The 27,702-nt window shown below is 35.3% G+C and overlaps 1 protein-coding gene across 1 annotated transcript in view; it reads right to left on the reverse strand.

The window, feature by feature from the left end:
* HDAC9 (histone deacetylase 9) overlaps window positions 1–27,702 on the reverse strand; it is a gene marked incomplete at its 3' end in the record, with an annotated part of 936,726 nt that overhangs the window by 556,442 nt on the left and 352,582 nt on the right. Inside the window, exon 2 of the mRNA XM_082846537.1 lies at window positions 22,865–22,927. Coding sequence (XP_082702663.1) covers window positions 22,865–22,927 — 63 coding nt within the window. The remainder of the gene's footprint in view (window positions 1–22,864; window positions 22,928–27,702) is intronic.

Below are 27,702 nucleotides of genomic sequence, written 5' to 3' on the forward strand. Positions count from 1 at the left end.
AGTGGCCTCACCTGAACAGGGAATTCAGTATATACTCAGGCATGATACAGGCCCCAAAGCTGTACAGCCCCTGGACCCTGGCCTGCTGCCCTGCCAGGGCAGGAAAGCTCATTCATAGTCCCATCTCCTACTGAATATAGAACCCAACCTCAAACATCTAGCAAGCCTGATGAGAACCCATGCCACCTTGGAGCCCATCCTACAGACTCACTTGGGTAGGAAACCAACCCAGCAGTCCTATCCAACTGTTCTTAGCCCCCATCCCCAACCTCAGAGCTGAAACAGTTGCCTTGCCCCAAAATAGATCATAATAGCAGGACCCACCTGCCTAAAGACACTACCAGCAGACACACCCAGAATCCAAACTGAGCTGACTGGTGAAAAACTGACTGCCAAAGCAAACTTGTAAAGTCTGGGGGATGAGCCCTATTACTCAAATGTGCAAATCCCAACACAAGGAATCAAGGATTATAAAAACTCAGGTAAATATGACACCACCAAAGGAAACTAAGACAGCTCCAATAACTGAATCTAAAGAAATGGAGATCTATGAAATCAAAATAATTCTCTTAAGGAAGTTTCATGACCTGTAAGAAAGCACAGATAGACAACTAAATGAAATTATGAAAATAATGCATGAACAAAATGAGCAGTTTGATTAAAACAACAAAACCCCCAGAAATCCTAGAGTTGAAAAATACGATCACTGAAGAATTCAATCATTTCAAAAGTAGACTTGACCATTCAGAAGAATCAGTGTCCTGAAAAATAGGACTGGAAATTACCCAGTCAGAAAAACAAAAAGAAAAAAAATGAAAAAGAATGAAGAAAACCTACAGGAATTATGGGACACAATGAAAAGAAACAATATTCACATTATGGGAATTCCAGAAGAAGAGAAAGAGGAAGTGACAGAAAATATATTTAAAGCAATAATGGCTGAAAATTCCTGAACCTGGGGAGAGAAATGGACATCCAGATCCATGAATTCCAAAGGATCCCAAATAGATTGAACCTGAATAGGGCTATACCAAGACACATTATAACTAAATTTTTGCAAGTCTAGGACAAAGAATTTTAAAAGCAGCAGAGAAAAGAGAGAAGTTACATACAAGAAAACCCCTGTAAGACTATCATAAGATTTCTCAACAGTCTTTTCATGCCAGGAGGGAATGGAATCACATATTAAAAATACTGAAAGAAAATAACTCTCAACCAGGAATTCTATACCCAGCAAAGGTGTCCTTCAGAAATGAATAAGGGATAAAGACTTTCTTGAACAAACAAAAGCTGAGGGAGTACATTGCCACCAGACCTTGCTTATAAGAAATGCGTAAGGGAGTTCTTTGAGAAGAAGTAAAAGAATGCTAATTAACATGATACAAAAAAAAAAGTAGAGTAAATTTTACTGGTAATGGTAAATATAGAGTCATAGTTAAATTCTGCAATGTGGTAAAAATGGTGCATAACTCACACCTCTAGTTTAAAAGTTTAAAAAAGAATGTTACAAAAATAACCATAAACAATAATCTGTCTTCAGACAATTAAAAAACATGTAAATTATAAGAGAAATAACCTAAAATATGAGGGAGAGAAGAAGTATATGAATTCTATTAAGGTTAAGTTTTTGTAAGTTTAAAATTAGTTGTTATAAGTTTAAGATGTTTAGTGTAAGCCTCATGGTAACCACAAGGAAAAATACTGTAGTAACTACACAAAAGAACAGGATAAAAAACCTAAAGCACACTGATACCAAAAGACATCAAAACACAAAAAAAGACACAAGGATAAGAAACAAGGAACAATAGATCTACAAAACAACCAGAAAACAGTAGTCTTTACCCATCAATAATAAAATGGAAACAGTAGTCTTTACCCATCAATAATTACTTTAAATGTAAACAGATTACATTCTTCAGTCAAAAGAGAGTGGCTGAATGGATAAAAACACAAGATCCAACAATATGCTGCCTACAAGAGATTCAATTTAGCTTTGAAGGCACACATAGACTGAGTGTGAAGAGATGCAAAAAGACATTTCAATCAAATGGCAACCAAAAAAACCTCAGAGGCAGCTATACTCATATCAGACAAAATAGACTTCAAACTACAAATGACAGAAAGAGAAAAAGAAGGTCATTATATAATGATAAAGGAGTCAATACATCAAGAAGACAAACTGATTGTAAATATTTATTTGCCCAACATCTGAGCACCTAAAAATATAAAGCAAAAACTAACAGAGCTAAAAGGAGAAATAAACAACAAGACAATAATAGTTGGAGACTTTAATACTCCACTCTAAACAATGGAAAGATCATTCAGACAGAGAATCAGTAAGAAAACAGTGGATTTGAACAGCATTATAGATCAAATGAACCTAACAGACACATGCAGCACAGTCTATCCAAGAAAAGCAGAATACACATACTTCTCAAGTGCACATGGAACATTTTCTAGGATAGATCATATGTTAGCCCACAAAACAAGTCTTAGCAAATTCAGGAAGACTGAAATCACAACAAATATCTTCTCTGAGCATAATAGCATCAAACTAGAAATAATAAAAAGAGGATAACTGGAAAATTCATGAACACATGGAAATTAAACAACACTCTGCTGAAAAACCACTGGATCAAAGAAGAAATTGAAGAGTACGCTAAAAAGTTTCTCAAGACACATGAAAATGGAAACACAACATATCAGAACTTATGGGATGCAGCAAAAGCACTTCTACGAGGGAAAGACATAGCAATAAAAGCCTACATTAAGAAGCAAGAAAGATCCCAAATAAATAACCTAACTACATGCCTTAAGGAACTAGAAAAAAGAATAAACTGAGCCCAATGTTAAAAGAAGAAAGGAAATAATAAACATTGGAGCAGACATAAATGAAATAGAGAACAGAAAAACAATAGAAAAGATTAACCAAACTAAGAGTTGGTTCTTTGAAAAGTTAAACAAAATTGCAAACCCTTGGCTGGACTAAGCAAGGAAAAAAAAGAAAAGACCTAAATCAATAATATTATAAATGAAAAAGAAAACATTACAATTGATATCACAGAACTTCAAAGAAGAATAAGAGCCTACAATGAACAATGATATGCAAACAAACTGTACAACCTAGAAGAAATGGAAATAGTTTTAGAAACACACAACTCATCAAGACCAAATCAGGAAGAAATAGAAAATCTGACTAATTTAAGTAGACTAATTACTAGTAAGGAGATTTAATCAGTAACAAAAAATCTCCTAATGAAGAAAAGTGCAGGACCAAATGGCTTAACTGGCTAATTTCACCAAACATTTAAAGAAGAATTAACACCAATCCTTCTCAAACTCTTCCAAAAAAATCAAAGAGGATTTTTTGGGAGGGAACATTTTGAAACTCATTTTAAGAGGCCAGCATTATCCTGATACCAAAACCAGAAAAGTACACTACCAAAAATGCAAACTATAGGCTCATATTCCCTATGAATATAGATGCAGATATTCTCAATAAAATATCAGCAAACTGAATTCAACAGCACATTAAGAGGATCATTCACCATGATTAAATGGGTTCTATCCCTGGGATGCAAGAATAGGGCAACATATGCAATGTTGATGAATCACATTGATTGAACAGAGGAAGAATCATGATCATCTCAACAGATGCAAAAATCATTCAACAAAATCCAACATCCATTTGGATGATAAAAGCACTTAACAACTCAGGCACAGAAGGAACATATCCCAACATAATAAAGGCCATATACGACAAATCTATGGGTAACATCATACTCAGGTGATGAAAGGTTGAACCTTTTTCCTCTAAGATCAGGAAAAAGAAAAGGGTGCCCACTCTCGTAGCTTCTATTCAACACAGTACTGGAAGTCCTACTAAAACACTGAGGCAAGAAAAAGAAATAAAAGGTATAAGAATTGAAAAGAAAGAAGTAAAATTTATCTCTATTTGCAGATGAAATGATTTTATGTATAGGAAATCTTAAACTCAACAACAAAAAAAACTGTTAGGTCACTGAATTCAGTAAAGTTGCAGGATACAAAATAAATGTACAAAAATCACTATCATTTCTATACATTAACAAAAATTTTTGTTAAAGAATATGAAGAAATTGATCCATTTATAATAGCATCAAAGACAATAAAATACTTAGGAATAAATTTAACTAAGGAGGTAAAAGATGATTGTGCTGAAACTATAAGACATTGATGAAAGAAACTGTAAAAGACACAAATTAATGGAAAGGTATCCCATATTTATGGACTGAAATTAATATTTTTAAAATGTCAATACTACTGAAAGCCATCTACAGATTCAATGCAATCTTTATCAAGATTCCAATGGCATTATTTTTACAGAAGTAGAAAAAAGTCAAAATTTATGTGGAACCACAAAAGACCCTAAATAGGCAAGGAAATCCTGAGAAAGAGCAAAGCAGGAGGTATCACACTTCCTGATTTCAAGCTATAATCTAAGACTACTAATAGTATGGTACTGGCATTAACAAAAAAGACAAGCCCATGGAACAGAGTCTGGAGGCCAGAAATAAACCCAAGCATACACAGTCAACTAATATTTGACAAGGGAGCAAAGAATACCTGATGAAGAAAAGTCTCTCTGTGGTGCTGGGATAACTGGACATTCACATGTAAAAGAATGAAACTGTACCCATATCTTATACCTTTCACAAAAATTAACTTGAAAGGGATTAAAGACTTAAATGTAAGACTTGAATCCATGAAACTCCTAGAAGAAAACATAGGAACAAAGTTCCTTGACATGGGTTTTGGTAATAATTTTTTTTGGATATGACACCTAAAGCATAAGCAACAAAATAAAAAATAAACAAGTTGGACTACATCAAACTAAAAGGCTTCCGCACAATGAAAGAAATCATCATCAAAGTGAAAAGACAACCTGTGATAGGAGAAAAACTATTTGCAAACTATATATCTGATAAGGGGTTAATATCCAAAACATATAAAGAACTCAAACAACTCCACAGCAAAAAAACAAATAACAATCAAAAATGGGCAAGGGACATAAACAGACATTCCTCCAAAAGAGATATATGAAAGCACAAAAGGTACATGAAGAGACATCCCACAACACCAGTCATTAGGAACTGCAAATTAAAACCACCATAGAATATCACCTCACACTTGTTAGGATGGTTATTATCAAAAAGACAAGCAATAACAAATGCCAGCGAGGATATGGAGAAAAGCAAACCCTCCTGCACTGTTGTTGGTGGGATTGTAAATTGTGGAATACAGTGCAGAAGATCCTCAAAAAATTAAAAATAGAACAACCACATGTCCAGCAATTCCACTTCTGGGAATACACTCAAAGATAACAAAAACACTACCTCAAAAATATATCTGCACCCTCATGTTCAGAACAGCATTATTTACAATGGCCAAGACATGGAAACAACCTAAGTGTCCACAGACAATGAATGGACAAAAAAGTTGCACATACATACATTGGGGTGGCGAAAAAGTTCATTTGGGTTTTTCTGTAAGATGTTACAGAAAAACCCGAACTTACCTTTTAGCCAGCCCAATTCAATGGACTATTATTCAGCCATAAGAAATGAGGAAATCCTACCATTTGCAACAACACAGATGGACCTTGAAGGCATTCTGCTAAGTGAACAAGTCAGACAGAGAAAGACAAATAATGTATGATCTCACTTTTATATGTGGAATTTTTAAAAACTCATAGAAAAAGAGATCAGACCTGTGGTTACCAGAGACGGTGGTGGCACGGGTTGGGGGGAGTGTTCTGGAGGAAGAGGGGGAATTGCAGGAAGGTGGTCAAAAGGTACAAACTTCAGTTATAAGATAAGTAAGTACTAGGGATGTGATGTACAATGTGATGGCTTCAGCTATCACTGCTGTGTGACACACAGGAAAGTTGTTAAGAGAGTAGATCGTTAAGAGTTCTCATCACAAGGAGAAAAAACTGTTTTCCTTTATTCTTTCCTTTTTTCTTTTTTTGTATCTATATGAGAGGTGAATGTTAGCTGAACCTATTGTGGTAATCATGTCACAACAGATGTAAATCATACCATCCTGCTATATGCCTTAAACTTATACAGTGATGTATGTCAATTATTTTTCAGTAACACTAGGAAAAAAATCACTTCCTCATGTGTCTTCTTAGGCACTACTCAGCAGCTGCTGTATGATGAGGCCTCAGGACAGTGCTGCTATCTACCTTTTTTACTTGACTGCATTATTATCCCTCTATTTTACTCAATGGTACTCTTAAATCTGAATTTTTTATTTAATTTAATATTAAATTATCTTTTGAAACTTGGGGAGCTATATAAACACTGAGTACTTCTCTCACCTAATTTAGTTAAATTAACTAAAATTCTTCCCATATCTTCATAAAATTACTTCTCATCTCTCCATAAAATGCAAGACCCTATACACATTACACAATACATTGGCTTTACAGAAGTTTAAGTTGTAACCTGTCCAACAGGACAGGATCACAATAGTATTATAAAAATAGAGTATTGAATATAACATCATTTGACTGTAATTTTACAAGTTAAATATATTAATTGTTCCCAAAACATTTAATTAATAGTCTGTCCTCTGACACTGATCTGTGATGCAAACTCTGCCTGCCATACACCAAGATATTAAAAATAATTCTATATTCTTGTCCTTTGATCTATGCAACTGTGTCCCTGCCCAAACCAAACAATCATAAGTAATACAACTTTGTATAACTTGGTAGCTACCCTTCTTCTCCTAATCTGTTGTTTTACTAAATTGCCACACTTACTCTTACATTAGCATTTTAGAATTTAGTATGCCATGTTCTCTGACAAACCCTGTTAGGATTTTATCTGAATTTGTACTAACATACAAAAAACAGAAGAAATTGATATCAGGCTATCTGAAGCATGGAACTGAATGGCTGCTGGAAATGGAAAAGAAGTGAGAATTACAGACTATATAATAACACATAGGTTACTTACTATATAATCATATTAAGTACATTTGACTTTTGAATTATGAAGGGTCTATTTTTTTTAAAGTTAGCTGTTTTAAAAATGAAGAGATTTATAGATGAATTTTGGAATAACTAATTTTTAAAAGTAGTCTTCCTATTCATGGTCACGGAATAACTCAATTTTCTTCTAGTTTTCTTATATGCCTTCAATAATTTTATCAATTTCTCCATAAAAATTTCAGTTGGTATTTATAAATGCTATCATTTTTATTACATTTTGTGCTTGGTTATTTCTGGCATAAAATAATCTTTTCAATTTTTTATGTTGTATTGAACTTGTACTGAGCAATCTAAACTGAGCTCTTTATTAGTTCAATTAGTTTCTTTCCCTTTAAAAATCTTATATCTCTTGTTGAATGTTTATGTTTTAGAACATTGACTAGGACCTCCAAAGAAAAAGTTCTTGACATAAAAGAGAATGTGTTTTAATTTTACCATTAAAAATAAAGTTTCAGATAGGGTTTTGATTTATAACATTTACTTTTTTCTTCTATTCTTAGTTTAATACAGTTTCTATTCTGGAAAGGTACTGCATTTTATCAAATGTTTTTCTGCATCTAATGAAATGATCATATTGGTTTTTCCTTTAGTCTGTTAACAGATGACATTCACTGATAGACTTTTTCCCTTTAAGCATTCTGGTGAAATTATTTCTCCATAAAAGAAAATCCAAATGGCTAATAACATATGAAACCCATTCAGCTCCACCAGTAATCAGTGAAATTCACATAAAAAACTAATGTTGTGCCATTTTTCATCTCTCAATTTGGTAAAAATATCTAAAATCTGACAATATTCAGTGATGGCAGGGATGTGGGAAAAATGGTTCTCACATATATGACTGGTGAAGCATAAAAATAATCTCTACCCCATTTTGGTTCAGTGCCCAAGGAACATGACTGGGCAGTAGATAATGAAATGGAAAGATGTTCTCTTCCCTTGTCTACAAAGCAATTTAATATATTTTCTAGTCATCTAAAAATGAACTCATAAGGTTTTCTAAAGTTATATCCATATTCAGGTTTAGCACTATCTGCTGAAAAAAAATTTTTTTTTAAAGAATCATTACTCTTTCCAGGATAATGATGTAGAGGTAATTTCCATTTAATTATTGGGATAATGAATAGTGAGAGTTGACTCTTGATTAAAATCTGAAGGAAGTGATTTTAAACTAGGGGCATTGTTTCTATTATGTTTAATCATTAGTTGCCTGAGATTGTTTACACTGTTTTCCTTCTTATAATATACAAGTTAGGTTAAGCTGATACCAAGGTAATTTTTTTTAACATTTTTTGTTCACCTTCAGAAAAGGAAACAAATGAGTGTTTTCAATTTACTGTGTTTATAGCTTTAAAATTATATTCCTTTGGAATTTTGCTTGAACTAAACCTTATTTCTTGGTAATGGTTAATATAAGAATGAGAAACTTCTGAATCCAAGATCAACCAACCTTGATTTGTTCCATCTCAAAATGATTATTACAGCACTTAGAAACTTAACTTGGATTCCTAATGATGAGAAAATACAATTGGCAGCATTTAGCAAAGTCACTGAAAGAACATGGGCATGCATTCATTCCCTGTGCTCTACTAAGCTGATTTCAATGGCTAGGTTGCAAAATTTTGTTTTATTATCCAACTCCTTTTTTGGCTCATATTTATATTTTTAACCAACTCAATTAATTTTCTGAGCCTTAATGCCCTTAATTTATCCTAACTTGTGCTGAGTTCAAGCCTAAACCAGGGCAAAAGGACTACCACAAAAAATTATGTGTCTTTTCCCCACATATGTTATATCTATTCTTTTCATCATTCCTCTCCCACTAAGACATAAATATATTTATTTCATTCTTCTCCTTGAATAGCTCTGTATACAGATTGATTCATTCCATCCATCTGTTTTTCCTTAGTATCTCACTCTGTGAATTCCCTGTTCTGACATTTTACTTCAGATAATTTTTAAAATTACTGATACCTTTGGCATTCAAAATTTGATCAGTAAAGGGTTTACCAAAAAAAAAAAAAATCTTCTTTCATTGCCCCCTTCTCAAACAACATAGCTAATTAAATAGTGACTGAAGAAATGAAGATGAGTTCTAAATAGCAATGCAAGGTGCAGAACTGTTTCAAATTGATACTGTTGTTAACCCAAAAATCCATTCATTTTTGTCCTTTATCTAAGAAAACTGTCTCTACATAAAAAGTATCACAAAGAGAAAAATAGGATTAAATGTGAAATGGTGTTTGAATAATATAAAAGTACACCTGTAATCATCTGCACAACCAAATTTACTCTTCTCCTTGGATAAAAAAGAGTGCATTTACATTCAGGCAGTCTTAAATTAGCTATTTCACACAACATTTTGAATGCAGACACGTATCTTATGAAATTTCTATTGGTATTATTCATTGAAAAATCAACTCAAGTAAGAATATTCCAAAATTCCCTTTGTTAAGGATAATTGAAACATTTAAAGGTTCATATACATATTGTCGAAGAACTGGGGATCATTCTTGACTTACATTCTGTAATGAATAATTTAAATTTTTGAGTCAAAGTTTCTAACATCTTCAAAAGTCTGTATTTTTCAAATTTACAAATAACTGAGGACTTATTTTCTACATAAAAGAAGGAAACATTTCAAAAAATCAAAAACAGATTGTGTACAATACCACTGTACTGTTTAATCATTCATTCATTCATTTAAAAATAGTCTCAGGGATCAATTATGTGCTAGGCACTGCAGGGAATAAAAATAGAAGTAAAACATGATCCTTTTCCTCTTGGAGCACATAACTAATTGGGGGGGATGGGGACACATGTACATAAATAACCACAGTATAAGACAGAAAATGGGCATGTTCTAAGGGAGTAATAAAGGATTATTGGGGATGGAGAGGAGAGAGAAGACAGAGAGGAGAGAAGAGAGATTAATATTATGACTGGGGAAGTATTGCAGGAGTTTGGGGAAAATTTAGTGACATAGAAACATTTGAACTGGGCTTTGCAAGAGTTAGAATTTCTCCAGTGAATACTAGGTGGAATAAAGCAGAAGGGTATTTCAGAAAAAGGAAATAGCTGATTAAATATATAAACAATAATAACAGATAAACAAGAAATCTAGCTTAAAAATATAACTGTCAAGTACTCAATAAATATTGATTGAATAAGACAATCCTTGGAGAAAAACAAGAAGGTGGCTATTAACTATTTTTCACAGCTACACTGTGAATCCAACAAAGCACGTTGGCCAGGAGTCTGGCTCAGTCCCAGTCTTCTTGAGGCTAGAGAAAAATTGTAGCTGACAGCCTTCCCCTGGCTCTCTCACCTACCCGCTTATAAAGGTTTCCCCATCCCTTCCACAAGGCATGTCAGTGGAGTTTAAAATAGCCTCAGAACACTTCCTGCTCTATTCTAATTGTGCTTTCATTCCATTTGACTTAGACCAATTGGAATGTTGAGGGAAAACCCCATGAGGCATCAAGCATGTGAGATAATGTGTCAGTCCCTCAAAAATGTTTGTGCATTCTCCTATGTGTAACCATCATTGTTCCCTATCCATGAGAGAGCAGAACATGTGGGGAAAACAGCTCCCAGCACATTGCTGTTTCTTCTTTTTTAAAAATAGGTCTGTCACCTCCATGAAGTACTTCCTTGCTCAACTATTGCAACAATTTGTCACAAATCTATTCACTAGCCAACACAAGGAAGATTATGTATTCCAAACATTTTGTTTGTAAGTTACAGTTCTACAGCCACCTAACAAGGTTGCTATTTGACCCATGATTTCCCTGAATTAAGTACCTGGCATACTATAGGTGCTCAATAAACACTGTAATTCATACTGTATTTTATACCCCTTAAAAAATGTGCAATATTGTGTTCATGAGAAAATGTTCTCAGACTTCTCTTCTTCCCTATGAGGACATATTGTTCCCCTTCTTTTTGGCCCCCAGGGAAGAGGAATTATTCACTAAACTACTAGGATGGTTCATACTGCTTGGGTAAGAAGTTTCAGCACAGTTGAGGTAAGAGTTTGAATAGGGGCGAAGATGAATCTTTAGGAAGGAGCAAAGGTAAGGAGTTCTACAAGGTCCTTAATTTCCAGTCAACAGCATTAATCCTAGGAAGAGCTCAGCTGATTCCAGTCTCTTTGGAAACTAGAGAGAATCATAGCCAACAGCCTTTCCCTGGGGCTTTCTCATTGACATGCTGATAAAAGTTCCCCCATTCTTCACATAAGGCAAGTGGAAGCTACAATAGCTCCATAATATTTTCTGTTCTTTTCTAACTGTGCTTTCATTCTATCTGACTTAGCCCAAATGCAATGTTGATGGAAAACCTACTTTCATTGGGAAGATGTTCTTCATATCTTAGCATCCTCAAAAGGCTTTACTTGACTACCATAGCTAATACCACCCCTGCTACCAGTCACTTTCTATCCCATTTTTCTATTTTGTTTTCCCTTAGTACTTATTACTGTCTGAAGTAGCCTTATCCATCCGTCATTCAATTGAACAGTCTACCATGTGTCTCCTTGTCCTGCTTCATAGGTAGAGCCTCTATTCCTAGAACAGTACCTGGCTCATGGATGACTCTCAAATATTTTTGAGTGAAAAGATGGACAGATGAATGACTGTTTTGCCTCAGCTTCCAAAGCTTCAAACAATTACATCACCCTCCCCAAACCTTCAACCTGCTAATTAAGAGTGGTTGGGATGCAACTGGTTCCTATAATTGCTTCTACTTCCACCCCTCTGAATTTATTTACATCTTGGCTTCTTTGAGAACACACCTGAATTGCTGTGTGTTTCCTGTTTTTGTCCATCATTTTGCAAATTCTTAATGATCAGTGGATTCCTTATATTGAGCACAAGCACAAAAATATTTATCTTTTAAAAAGATAATATGTTTTTTCAGTAAATAATTGGTAACAAAATTATGAATATTCCTACAGAGCTCTAAATATTCATTCTAAAGCATTTTGACTAAGGTGTAATATGAAACATACCACTTTAACATTTTCATCATCTAATGATGAGTTAATAATCAGGAAACACGAAATGTAAATTTAACAGATTAAAATCACAATTCTAATTTTAAAGCAAAATATCAATTACTAAGTTCTGAATTAAGTGTACAGTTTAAGTAAAATAAGAGAATAGTTCTCAAATGTGAAACTGTACATTTTACTGTACATGAAATCTGTTGGGCTCATCAAGAGTTAGGTATATGAAAACAACTAACAGAGGCTTGTATCAACTTTTTAAAAAATATATTAAGATTTTATTTCATCTATTTAAAATCAGTAACGTACATGAATGCATCATAATTATAATCTTTTACAGCTTTATTTTATATATTGCCACAATAAAGCCAGAAGCACAGATGATATATTTTACAGGCATTGTAATGTATTATTAAAAGTCATTTAGGATGTATATTCACCTATTTTTCCACACCTTACAGCCAAACTGTATATTCACTGTACTTAAAACGTTCAATTGTCTTTCATAAACCATCTCTTAAACCCAATCTTCATGGGATTTTAAAAATAATCTATATCTACTAGAGGAATTTAATAGAATTTAGACTTACTAGCTTTAAAAATTTCTAATATTTTTCTTAATAACAGAGTCATTCTTGCAAAGTAAGAAAAGAAAAAAAAAGGTTGTGCGTGTGTGTATGGGTGTATAAAATGCCATTTTCACTGGAAGGGTCAACAGCAAGGAGCCCTGTTTATGAGCCATATTAACACCAAACAGAGAGCTTAGCAATGTCTGTTTCTAAAAATAAACCCTGAGTGTCTCATGTTGTCATCATCAACCAGAGTCTTCTGTGCTCTGTGACAGAAAGCATCAAGGCTGCCTCGCTGCCTTTCCATAAGCATTATACATCACTATCCGAAGGCCTCCCCCTTCTGTCAGAGTGGCAGTGATAAAAAGAATTCTGCAATCACCCTAAGCACACATTTAAACATTATTGCCCCTTAAGCAGACAGTTATCATGTTGTTTTGGCAGCAGGAAGGAATCTGTGGTTTCACTTGAATGTTATTCTTCTTTATTTAAACTACTAGAAATAACCCAAAAATGACAGAATGCTCTTTCTATAAATAATCATTCCAGTGTAGAGTTATATTAGGAGGTAACTCAGATGGCATGATAACGCCTAACAAGCTAATCTTAGACCTGCGATGCCATAAGATAGAAATACGGAGCTAAGAATAACTGACCCAAAGGAGTCAGCCTGCTAAAGAGAGCCACAGACATGTGGGCATTTGCAGATTTTAATGCATTTAATGATCTTCTGAAAGCTTCTTTCCCTTAGGAAGGCAATAAATTATGTTGGTCATTAACATGACAATCAATAATGCTTTTACAATGTATTGATTCATAAAGATGGCTTGAGATTCTCAGAGCAAATAGAATTATAAAAATCAGTTGATGGAAACCAAAGAGTTGGGTCTTGAATAACTGGATTAGCATCTAATTGGTGAATTTTATGCATAAGCCACCTATAGAACATACAATATTCATCCAAAGAAATAAAATTTAACTAAAGATAAAGAAAAATGTAATATCAAATTGGACACTTCCATCCAATTTTCAACCAAAATTGGACCCAAATTGGACCAATATATATTCAAAATAGGCAGAATCTAAATTTTGTTAAGATCATTCTTTGGCTCAAAAATTTGACATTGCATGTTGAAAGCAAGACTTGAGTGGAGACGCAAACTTTATTAACCTCTCCTTGCCCCTATTTCTAGGTAAAGACCAGGGTGGGTATAATTCAAATACTTTGGTTGAAAGAAACTGAGCCCCACAGTGCTAACATTTGAAAAACAAACTTTCTCCAGCTAAAATACATTAATAATCATGTTCTTTTGAAGGGGTATAAACCTTACCTTTATGCTTTGTGAGATGTTACTGTGAGCAATGGCAAACTGCATGGGGAATACTGGTTCTGTCCACAGTGTCTGCTCATTACTCCATGTATTATCAATCTCATGGAATTCTGGAGGTTGCCTTAAGTTGGTCTCAGCTAGGAATCTTGTTAACTTACTCCAATTTAAATACCAAGCTCTGGAACTGTGAAGTAAGGCTGTTCCAGAAAGCCTTTCAACAGATTTGCTTATGTGGGCTGTAAACATCCCAGGACTAAGAAGTGTACCTAGATGTTTGTCTATAAGTACAGTTGACTCCACATTTTTAGCACAAAACAGATGTGAAAAACTTTATCCTATGCTAAATATTTTTCTCTTTGAGAAAAAGTGGCAGGGACATGGTAAACAAGCACAAGCTCATACCTGACCCTGCCAGCTCCTAGCCATGATTCACTGAAACTATGTCCTCATCTGCAAAATATGCTACAACTATTGTATACCTCTTCAAGCTGTGGAGAGTATTAAATGATAAAACAATGCCTGGTACAGAAAAAGCTTTGAAACATTAGCTCATTATATCAATAATAAGAATGACAATGATTTAAAAAAAAAAAAAGGTGAGAATATATAGGTCCAGTCACTGACCTCCTAAACTGAGACTAAACAACTGGATCAGAGGGGAATGTGGCAGAAAAACCATAAAAATGTTATCTAATACTGATAATTGTTGTTTCTAATCTAAAATGAGTAGTTCCTGATATAAAATCACAGACTCAAAATACATACTTGAATTCTATTTGAAAGCAGATTCAAAAAACATCACCACAAATAAAACTTAAAATCGAGTTCAATTCACCAACAGCTTTTCTAGTTCATCCTATGTGGGGTTCCCTGAAAACTTTCTGGGTAAACATGTTTCTACTAAAGCAAGAACTCCCAGGCCACAATGTAATTTAATGGAAATTCAGTGAAATTTTCCCAGGTTTCTTTTCTTGCTTGCTTTTAATTTCAAATTTTGAAAAAACTACATGACATTCTCATATTTTAACCGAGTTTGGAAATGTCGTGCCTTAGCCACCCACCAAAACTTACCTCGAATAATTGAAAATGACATCCACATGGCTACAATTGTGTCAATACTGCATATAAATTACGAATTGAACATCTCAAGCACAAGTGGTAGATCATGAGGGGAAGAAGCAAAAAAGTGAAGTTCTGGGGTATTTCCAACCTTATCAACATGCAAAGAGTTTAATCATAAGTAAATGACTAGTTACACTCTGTGGTTTGGTAAATTTCCTTCTTCCTTAAATGTAGTTTTCATTGGATTTAATTATTGGGTATTTTTAAAACACCATATATAAAAGGCCCATCACTATTGAAAATTTAACATGGAAATAATGAATAGAAATGATATTTTTATAAAACATAAGAATGACTTAGTTTTGTATTTATGGAGCACCTAAACAAAATGTTCTCTGATAACACTTAAAAGTATATGTCGTTTAGTACTGTAAAAACATTTGTTTAAATTAAATTTGTTTTGTGCAAACTGACTTAGTGGAAGAAGAATAGAACTAGTGGGAACAAGGTATTTTCTTGTCCTTTCATATCCCAACTGTCAATCTCCCAAGATTACAAAAGGGAAAACTGTCCGTTGTAAGGGCATTTCGCCTCTCAAGCTAATAACCACTAGAACCTCAACTTCCTTTGAAGAATGGGATAGACCATGGCATTGACACACTGTTTTGAAGCACATGTCAAAATATCTTTGAATTTCATCTAAAGAAGGCTTGTTTTAAAAGTCATTTTCATGGGCTTTTATTCCAATTAAATTGTTTTCAAAGTATTCCAATTCAGGAAAAAAAATGTTAAAATGTAGTTACCATTCCAGATTGTTAAAATTGTTCATTACTCTGAAAATGTAATAACTGTAACAACATACTGGCAACGAAACTGCATTCTGAATATTTTAAAGAAAACCCTCCTTAATACACTGAAAAGTTTACATATTATGACATAAATTTCTGTTAATGTTTTCTGTATCCCTCAAAGCCAACAAGAAATGAATATTTTACTCAAATTTCTAATAAATGCTTGTAATGCACCAGTTCACAATGTTGATTTTCCTCCTTTCTAAAAAAATGACTTGCAACCTAGAGGCATCCAGTCTTCTTCCACAACTAATTTCTATTCAATACTATTAAAAAATTTTATTGGTGTTTAAATGGATGCATATCTTCATGAAAATGAAGTAACACAATTCAACTGAAAGAGAAATTACATAGCCCACTTCCTTCACTTATTTGTATTTTGAGAAATTACAAACTAAAGAAAATTACAAAGAAGAAAAGTCCAACCACCAACAAACACTGTAGCAAATACTGTGGTGCCTAGCCAACATCTATTCTGCCCACCCTTTCTTCTTCCTTATAGAAACTAGATTATTAGCTGTAGCCTCCACCCTCCCTGGCTCAGTCATGGTCCTAAGGAGCTATCATAGGGGTCTCATTCTTCTTTTCAATGACTTGCTAATATATGGGCAGGTGATGCTCTTTTGGTCAATGAGTTATGAAGGAAAACCTGCTAGATAAATTTTGGGTAAAAAACTTCCTTAAGAAAACATCCAAGAAAGCAAACTTTTCTCATCTATGTCTCTGGAATTTACCATGCATGTAGACAACGTCTGGAACTGCTACGATCAATGTGAGACTATTGGAGGAAACAGACTTAGGACGATACAAACTCTCAGGCCAGCAGAGAAGAACAGTTTGAAGAACCTGTTGATATTACTGACGCCCCTGGTGCTGCCTGAGTACTATGCTATTTCACTAAATGATTAAATTCCTTGTCATTGTTACTTCGAATACGATTTTCTGTTACTCGCGATGGGAGACAACCTAGCTTATATACCTACTACTTACAGTTAATCACTGTTAGTATTTTGGCATAGTAGCTTCAGTGTGGGTGTGTAAGAAACACTTTAGAAAATATATGCATATTATAAAAATTCATACACAAGGCAAAAACTCATCACAATGGAAACCAAAGCTCCCCTCCGACCACCTCCACACACAGTTTTTCCTGATTTCCTTCTACTTATATATGAATTATTCTGGGAGATTGATAAATAAAATATACTCTTATAAAATGAGATCATATCACCAAAGTTATTTTTATTTAAAAAACATTAAATTTAAATGAATTTAATAATGAAAAACTGTAACTGAAGGGACTATAAACATACTAAATGCTTCCTTCCTATATGAGGTACTATTTCCAAAAAGATATCTCTAAGATTAAATGAAGACACTACTAAAAAGAAATCAGTATTTAGATCTTTTTTTTAACCACGTGTTTCTATTTTAAGCAGCAGGGAGTCTGTCCCTGCTCAGAAAGGAGATGATATTAGCACTTTCACACATCCTTGCATTTCACCTCTCCCCAGTGCCTCATATGGATAAGAGCTTCATGAATATTTTTTCATTGCCCTACTTCATAAAATTTGCTTTCTCTCCTACAAGCACAATCTCATAGTTGTTTAAAAAGGATTCAATTTTTGCCCCATTAACCTTACTATGCTTTCTCTACTTCCGACTGAATTTCATTTTTTGCTTTTGTTTCAAGCTCATTTTTTCATTGAGGGGGTTTCCCTGTCAAGCAGTCTAGGTCATGTTTGAGAATGTCGAACTTGCCTACCCATTTTCTCTATACTTTAATAACATCTGCCCTAGGTGGAACACTGTGTTGTACTTCTTTTTCAGCTTCAGAGATTTTTCTCCATTATCTTCTGGCACTGAGAGCTGGATAAGTTTGATAAAGCTTCTAGAGTTTCACACATTCTCTTCCTCCCCCCTCTCCCTCACTGTAGATCTTTGCCTTACCTGCCTGAACCCCTGAGGAATTATTTATCATTTGAAATTCAATAGCCCAGTTAGGCTATGTCTCTGTGATGAGCACTTGCAGCAAATTTTCCTAAAAGACGGGAGTTCTTTCAATCTGCAGATTTCTTTTTCTTTTTTCCTTTTCACTGAAATAATCTTTCTTCATTTTTACAAAGTGATCTTCTATTTCAACGTTTTGGAATATCTACTTCAAGGACATAAATAATCTTTTTGTTACACTGTCTTTGTCTTTTTTACTATTGACTTCTCTCCAATTGCTTTAATCCATTTTTCTTTTTCATCCCTCTGTCTCCAGCCTTTCCTCTTTGTTGGTAAAGATTGTCACTGGTGCCTATTGTTTCCCGCTATTTCTAATGGGTATTTCTCTTCTATAATCATCATGTTTTCATTCTAAATTTGTTTCCCTAGACCTAAAATATCCTTTTCATCCCATTCTACTGTTTTATCAATATCATCTCATCTCTGAGCTCTTATTTTATGGAATTTATTTTCCTATTTGTGGGGAGCAATTATTAGACAATTCCATGGATTCAGTGAAGTTGATTTTTTTTTTTCTTGGTGGGATCTATAAGATTAGTTGGGGAAGGGTATTTCATTGCAAAGAGCTATGGGTCATTTTCCCAATTTAGAGTGTTGCTCTGAAGTCTTCATTTCTCCAGAGACAAAGTGTTTGTTCACCTTCCTCCATTTCACCAGTTTCTCTTCCAGAATCCTTTCTACTATTCCTCAGTTACAAGAAAAAACACCATCGCCACCAAAAGCTGAGGATATCCACTCAGTTTGCTTCTCTCCAGATACGGGAACATTAGTGAGAATTTTCAGGAAGTTGTCCTCTTGTCAGTAAAATTCTAAGGAGGAACAGGATTCAGGCCCTTTTTAAGTCTCTCTGTTCTGATCAAAGATCCCTGCCTCCCTTTTTGCCTTAACTACCAGTTTCTGAGATATGCTGCATTAGGTCATATCATTTTCTTCGCTCAGTCAGTGCTAAGTATTGTGTATGGTGTTGGGGGTGGGTTGCTGGCTTATACTATTTTAGGGTCACTTCATCATCTATCTGTGGTGAGACATTATGTCGTACATTTACAAATTTCTCATCTCCAAAATCAAAACTCACCACTTTAAATTCAGCATTTGGGCTTATTATATTCTTGTGAGGGGTTTTATTGAATTTTCTTACTTAAAGCACATAGCAACAATTATGCCACCTGTGTCACCACAGAAAAAGAAAATACTCATTCTTGTCCCCATCCTCAATGGGCCTACTTATATCTAGCTTTTTGATTGCTACGTATCAAATATTTCAATTGATAACAGCCTTGTAAGTGAAGATAACCTGAGTTAGAGAACAGCAAAAATAGTAATTATGGGGAATACCAGAAGTGATTCTTGACATGACAGGAGCATTTCACAGACTTACATTTTCATAATTAGATTCTGCTTTCCAAGTAGACATAAATGACTACTGAATCTAAAATGTTCCTTTTCCCTCGACAATACACACCACGGAGATAAAAGGATTCTGAAAGGGTAAAGAAACATTTTCCTCAAAAGAAATTCAGAATTTAGATTTAAATGCTTTTCTTTTGTACCCAAAAATAAGAATGCATAGTGAAAACACGACTTTTCCTTATTGTAAATGTATTTTACACTGATGCTGTACAAACTCTAGGAAATTCTTTCATAATAATCATTCCAATATTGTCTGGAAAGCTCTGCTGTCCAACGCATTAAGCAACATGCCTGGCAACAGAACACCCCGAATTCTGCCAGCTACTGCTGAGTGACCTGAGTCAATGTTTGCACATGCTTCAGCTTCTGCCAGTTATCACTTATATTGGCCCACACAGGCCACAAAAGTGGAGACCGACCTGGCAAAATGTGTCACTCGTACCAAATTCCGAGATTCAATATTATAAAGCTTTTTATTAAAAAGATATTAACAGACTACATTGTAGAACCTAATTCTACTTTAGATGTCTAGCCTGGCTGGGTCAGTATTAGGAAAAAAATGGAACCATATAAAACACTTGCAATTTAATAGTATATAAAGAGCTCTGAAGAAAAAAGTCATCTAGCTTAATGCATAGTACCCAACACAACTAGAAAAACAAATGGGAACTCTAAAGCAACGACTAACAACAGAACAAAGCTTTTTAAACAATTAATCTCAAGAAATCTGCTGTTGGGATCTCACTGTTCAATTACATATTCTGCAGCTTCTTTACTTTTGACTATTAAGAAGACATTACACAGAAAATACACTCATACCCATGCTACTCTGATTTGAAGTCACCATTTACCCAAGGAAAGAATTTAATTCTTATCAGAGCAGGGAAACAAAACAAAAAGCTGATTTATAAGATAACTAAAGAAAATTTATCAAAACTAAAATTCATTCCCCCATGTGACATGCAATCTAGCTCATCTGGCTCATTCAGCAAGATAGACCTTGGTATTGAAGAGCCAGAAACCCAGGTTCATTCATTAAAAATAGCAATAAGAACAGTGAGTGCACACATTAATGACATGTTACCTTTGAACTTCACAGAAATGTCAAGAGGTAAGCAGGAGGACATCATTATTCTTCAGTTTACAGGTGAGTAAACCAGTTCCACAACTGGTTAACAGCAGAGCTCTAGCTAGAACAGAGCTTTCCACTCCTCGAGCAGTGCCCCCTCCACCCGGCACTGCCACAATATATCTTTTTCTCTTTCAGATCCAAAGACTCCAACCATTTCTAAGCCTATCAATCATATCCCTACCACTGGTCCAAAAGCCAGCTGAACAAGATTTGTAGCTAAATGTGGACAAACACACCCCTAATTTAGCAATTAACTTAAAGGGCCAACCCTATTGATATGGGTCACCAGCATCCCATCACCTCCCCCTTTCCCTGTATCAGTGATACCCAAAGTTTGCTGCATATTAGAATTGCTCAGGATTTTTAAAATCCCAATGTCCAGGATGTTTCTAATACCGTTTAAATCAGAAACTCTAGGGGTGGACCCAGACATCGGTATTTTGTAAAATACTCCTGGTGACGGCACCTTTGAGAGCCACTGTCTCAGAAGTATACAATAAAAACCAGGGGAATTAAATTTAAGGGCATATAATAATATATTAAACAAAATCAAATGTTACAGGACATGGTGGGAAGAATGCAAGTGTTTTTATGTTTCAAATTTTAAAAATAAATAGGACTTGGAGTTTTTCCTTATTTATATCAGACAGGTTTGGGAGTTGATGTCAATTGACATCACTTTTCGTTTAACAGCTGGTGCTTAAATGTTGCTTCCTGTAAAACTGACAATAGCACAGACAGTCTCAAGCGCTTCCCTGCTTGAAAATACTGTTGCTTTGTATAAAAATCATTAAATGTCAGGAAAATGACAATCTCAACTGAAATTGGAGTAAATTTATGTATGATTATCAAAGACGCTGAGAAACAGTGAAGCTTGCAAACACCTGTAGCAAGGTTCAATGCCAGCAGACAGTATCTGCTTGAAAGGTACAGCTTTGTTTCTACCACGTGAAAGAAATAAGAAACTTGTAATACAGAGGTAAGGACTAAAAGCATAAAGTGTAGTACTGAAAAGACATCTAAAATAGTAATTTTAATAGAGTTGGTGGATATTTAAAAAATAAAATGCTAAGTGACCAGTTCCATCGGAGACATTCTGGTTGACCCCTCCGCAAGCTTTTGTCAACTTTACAGCCGCAAAGATAATAAACCATAATGAAATTCTGGTACGTTTGCTTTCCATAAGCAGGCACTACTAATTAATATAAGTCCTGTTACTTAAGTGTAAACACACCAAATTACACAAAATTGGTATTTTATTCTGATTCATTGAAAAACTGGGGTCAACAGAAGGACCTTAAAATCATCCTAAGTAACCAAGGTTTAAGAAAATTTGCTTCAAACATAGATTCAGAGATGAGAAGGTGTTCAACACTAAAACAGACATTATGCCTACCTGTGGAATATTTCTTCCCATTCTAGCTCTACCAAGTAGACGCTGCTTTATGCCGCATTCTTATCATGGAAATCTAGGTGGTGATCTATAATTACGATTAAGTGCACATAGGAACACAGAAGATGTGAGGGAGAACTTTAAGCCAATTTAGATGGAAGAACTCAGAAGAGAAACAAAACAAAAAGTCCCCCAAGCTTTAAGAACTAGCTGTAGGGAATAAATATGAAAAGCAACAATTACAAGTATGTGCCATCGCCCGGAGAGTCTGCTCTTTTAACAAACAGAAATTGATAAAGTTGACAAGCTTCATCTTCCATCAGCACAGCTCCTTGAAGGCACAAGCACATACACGGGGAAACTAAAAATCGGAATCTGTTACTGTTATTCTTTAAAACGTTGCACCTGCATATAACACCTTTATATGTGTGTTATGCCCTCGCATCTGCCTGACAATGTAGACTCCCCAAATGTTTCGAAGAAAATTAAAATAACCGTCTGCTAATAATAATTTTATTTCATCCTTAAGCAGTTTCATTTTGGGCTTAGGAGAAAAAGCCACAATTAAAACTACCTTCACAACTCCTGTAGCAAACACATTTCAGAAGGTAGGTCTATAAATAGATGTGCTTCTGTAGGCACACTGTAAATATAAAATCATCTGGCTAGAGGAGACTGCAATGTAAGCTGCAGCCCCGATATGAACTTACCTGATTATTTTAAAGTCCTATTAGAAAACCCTTACAATCAGTACTGATCTCCTTTTTCTAGTGGCATAGTCAGGCAAAACACCCCCAAGTACATTATACTTATCTCAGTCCCATCCTTCATCAGAAGCTTAGAGATTTCATTCAGAAGCAGCCTGTCCCTGAGCTGACTGAATATTCACAGAAACAGTAATGGAAGGGATCTAAAACCCTCCTAGACGCCAAGAAAATAGCAACATCAACACCAAAAAGCAGCAAACCCTTAACAGAGGTGCTTTCCGGAGCTTCATTTCCCAAGTCAACCCCTTTTCACACGTAAAAGGTCTCAGTTATGAAAAAAGGGTCTTACCTGAGCTGATCATACTGTGCATTCTCTGCTGAGCCAAGAGCTGCTCTCGTCCAGCCACCCCATCTGAAGAAAAACACGAGTCAGTCTCGTAAATTGTCTGCAGCATATTCCAATCACTCTTACTTCAGCTACTGAAAGATTCATCGCTGCTCAGTGTACGGGCCCCAGGAGTTACCCTGGCTGGTCCTCCCTCCACCCCGAGGAAAAGAAGCAGAGGATCAGCTTCAACAATGGTTTCCTCTCTGTTAACACACACTTTTCAAAAGACCTGGACACTTTTCCCACGTTACCAACCTGTGTACAAAGCAGAAAGGACCGAGTGGATGCTAAGGCTCTCTGGAGTTTAGGCTACACCGGAAACTAAAAGCAGGTGGGAACTAGGAATGTGCTTCGGGGTTATTGCTTTGTCAAAATAAGTAGAAAAATATTAACTCTACCCACGAGAAAAAGAAACCAATTAAACCTGGCTTTTAGTTCCTCAGGCTGCTAGAGTTTCGTTGTGAGAACCGTCAGTCAGTCCTGCAAGTGGCTTCAGCCGGTGCCCTTCTCCTATCTGTTTGTGTGTGTCTCTTCCCCCTCTCTGGTCTCTCTCAGCTCAAGTTGGCTAAAGCTAGTGATAATGCATTTGCATATGAATCAACAACAGCATGGCCCACAGGCACAGAAATAGAACAATGGTCGGCCTGAGCCAAAAATAGGTCAAGCATGGCCGAGTGATTGGAGCCTGCATTAATGCATTTAAAAATACCCCAGCAAACCCAGCTGTCCAGCCTCTATCTTTCAAACCATAATTCTCTATTGCAGGGCCTTAAAAGCAATTAACTCTTTCCTCCCTCCAAGCTTGCTTTTACACACTGTTTCCATACTGGCGATTCGCTTCCAAAGAAAGGAAGGGGAAAAAAAAATTAAGAATCATAGTTCTAAGAGGGCAAATGCACATACATTTCATTTCATTTTATTTTTGTAGTATGTGTTTTTGGAAGAGAGAGGAGAGAAGTGCAGAGCTCTGTATTGGTTCTAAAATAATACTGGAAGCTTTTGCTCATAATGTGGTTTCTGCCTCACCCACGCTCAGCAATCCTGGTGTTCTATTTTTGTTGCCTGTTTCTCTGGCTACACTGCAGTTGGCTGTAGCACTAGAAGCTTTTCTGCCTTCTAGTTTTAAGACTGACAGGAGATTTAGTAGAGGTAGTTTCAGAAAACAAGCACACCCCAGAATAAAATGTTTATGAAGGACTAGCTTGATTTTTTACTTGCTATTTTTGTAAGGCAATTGTCCTGTTTCACAAATCTTAATGTAATCTTAGTACCACCTATCAATTTTATTGCATTCAGTTTCTATTATATCTAATATATATATATATATATATATATATATATATATGCACACAGCTTAGACCTAAAAACATTCCATTTCAGCCTCTCAGACTAAATTCAATTCACCTGCAAAAGTAAATGTTGGTACTTAATTATGGATGGTGCAGAATTACAGATTATATGCACCTGTGGATCAATAAATAAATATGGTCAGTCCCCAACTATGAATGTTCTGCATTCATTTCTACATTGATTGCCTGAAACACAGACCTCACTTTTCTATAGAAATAGCATTTATAATAGTTGATAGATTCCCAGACCAACACACATTGTGGAATTCACCTGTACATGAGCTATATAGTATTTAGTACTAAAAATTCTATGGTCTCTGGTGTACAGTTAACATCATTTCTATCTGAGAAATAAATTCTGCATCACAAATTGGGTTGCTAGCATCTAGCCACTCCCAAGAGCAAACCCCAAAATGAAAAATCCACTGGTCATGGGAGCTCTTCTCCTTTTTCTAAACTAGATCAGCAAGAAAAAATAAAACTCCTAAAGCATTAGTAGCAACAGAAAAGGAAGGGGAAACAGCAGAGCGTTTCAAGGTTCCCAGGATGACCTGGCGAAGGAGGGATCTTGGTCAAGCAGAGTGTGGGGCAGAAGAAAGAGAACACGGAGACAGACTTTTGGTGAAAAGGAGGAAGCATGTTAAGTCATTAGGCAGATAACTCACTGCTGAAGAAAATGGCACTGAATTTTCCTACTTTTATAGATTAACTCCTACTTACTGTGCAATTATATTTGAACAGATAAATTATAAGAATTTTTATTAAAAAGTTATTCCAAATTACATTTGACTTAAGCTAAACATGAAAATCTTATGTTCCTGTCAATGGGAAAAACTGTTTAATTCCGTCTGCTTTTGTAAGTAAACTTTCACTCAATTAAGAAACTGGTGTATAAAATTACAGGGATGGAAATACTGTGGACCTGGCAATTTATCTCAGAGATTATGTAAGCAACCACAGCATTTTAGACCTGGGAGGAAATTTAGACATTGTCTATAATGATGTCCAAACTCTCTGTCCCCCAGGATGCCAAGGTACCTGGGAGTTGACTCGGTGTTCTCCAGAGACGTTCTTCCCTGAACGAGGGCAGCTTCATTTTCATCTGTTTACATTTGCGTATGTAAGATTTGTTTTGAATAATGACTTCTTATATTAAGAAAAAATTATGGTGTATGGTGACAGATGGTAACTAGACTTATCATCGCTATCATTTCGTAATGTATAGAAATATCCAATCATTATGTTGTGCACCAGGAACTCACAGTGTTGTAGGTCAATCATACTTCCAAGTCAAATAAACTCATAAAGGAAAAAAAGAGATCAGATTTGTGATAACCAGAGGTGAGGGGTAGGGGGATGGGAATTGGATGAAGGTGGTTAAAAAGTATAAAGTTCCAGTTATAAGATAAATAAGTACTAGGAATTTGTAATGTACAACATAATAGTTATATTATTATTATATAAAACATAATTAATATATGATTAATATAATTAACACTGCTATGTGTTATATGAAAGTTGTTAACAGAGTATATCCCAAGAGTTCTCATCACAAGAAAAAATTTTTTTCCTTTTCAATTTATCTTGTACCTATATTAGATGATATATTAGATGCATGCTCACTAAACTTATTGTGGTAGTCACTGATGATGTATGTAAGTCAAATCATTATGCCCTACACCTTAAACATACAGTGCTGTATGTCAACTATATCTCAGTAAAGCTGAGAAAGGAAAGGAAGGAAAAAAATAACTGAAATCCACTCACCTAGTACAAATGATCTCCCTATTTTACACATGAAGAAAGTAAAGAGACTTTTTAGAGGGTTATGAAAGATGCAAAAGCACTCATTAATGGAGTTATGACTGAAGAGACTTGCTTAGTTTCGAACAGGTACTCTAGCTAAGTAGGTCTAGCATTCATGTTTTCCAGTCCACCATCTTGTCCCCTACAATGCAAATAATTATCGGAGATATTGAGAATAAATTTTAATATTATCTACTTATGAAAAATAGAATCACTCTTAATTGTCTCAGAGTGGTTTTAAACAGAATATGTAAAACTAGTGATAAACATAAGAGGGACAGCAAAAATCCTAGTACAGATCTTCCTTAACTTAAGATGGGGTTGCTTCCCGATAAACCTCTAAATGAAAAACATCATTAACTCAAAATGCATTTAATATACCTAACATCATAGCTACCAAACATCATAGCTAATCCTAGCCTACTGTAAACATGCTCAGAACACTTACAGAAGCCTACAGGAGGACTAAAGCATCTAACACAAAGCATATCTTATAATAAAGTATTGAATATCTCATGTAATTGAATGCTGTGCTGAAAGTGAAAGACAGAATGGTTTTAAGTGTATCAGTTATCTACCCAGTGATCACCGTGGCAGACTAGGAGCTGTGGCTCACTACTGCTGCCCAGCATCTTCATAGAATATCGAAATTTCAACTGTGGTTTCTCCTGAATGCATATTGTTTTCGCACCATAGTGAAGCTGAAAAATCGTAAATGGAACTGAAACTCTGGGTAATGATTAGCCAAATCCATTTCACCTGCCTGGACTAATCAAGGTGTTTTAAGATTTGCATGTCCTCCAAGAGCAGGTGGTCTACACAATAAGATGTTTGCCTGAGTAGTTTTCCAGGAACTTGGAGTCAGCTGCATGTGGTTTGAGCTGAGGTGGTTAAGACTGGGTAAGACCACGGACTCTTCAAATGGGCATGCCGAGGGCCCGTGAGGTGACCTTTTGAACTTGCAGAGGCCTGTAGCTTTGTTATACCAGCACCTAAAGGCAATTCCCGCACCTTTTTCCAATCACCTTTCCCATGCTCCCCACACTCCCGAGGCTCCCCATGCCTCAGACCACCCTGCTTCTTTATTCTTTATCCCATCAACAGCCCTAGCCCTTGGCCTTTGAGATTTGCTTTCCTGTCTCCTCGCTGGGCTGCCTTTCGAATAAGCCCTCTCTTAGCTGCAAACCTCCAGTGTTTCAGCGTTCTGGCTTGCTGTGAGTCGGGCAGGACGAACTTGGTTCGGTAACTGAACCATTGACATTGGGGACCATCTGCGTTGACGTAATATACATCTCTTGTCGTTTTACATTTAAATTATGCCCTCAATCTACAAAAAAATAGTCTCAAAGCTTTTATAATCATAAAAAATAAAATAAAATAAAACTCAAAAGAGTTAGTAATTCTCCATTCTCAGAGGTACCAGGAGAGGGCAATCCACGTAGAACAGTATAAATAATGGGTCTTCTTCATTTTGACCAAGTTATTTAATTTGAGGTTTATTCATATTTCATCCCTGCATTCTTTCAGCATTTTTTGCCATTATCAGTCTTGTCTTTCAACTCTTGAAAATGAAAACTTAGAGTGAAAAGACATTGGACGCTTATCATAAAATAGACACCACTTGTTTCTGGGAGGAAAAGATAG

The sequence above is a fragment of the Leucopleurus acutus genome (assembly GCF_964270905.1).
Source record: "Leucopleurus acutus genome assembly, chromosome: 9".
Classification (NCBI taxonomy): Eukaryota; Metazoa; Chordata; class Mammalia; order Artiodactyla; family Delphinidae; genus Leucopleurus; species Leucopleurus acutus.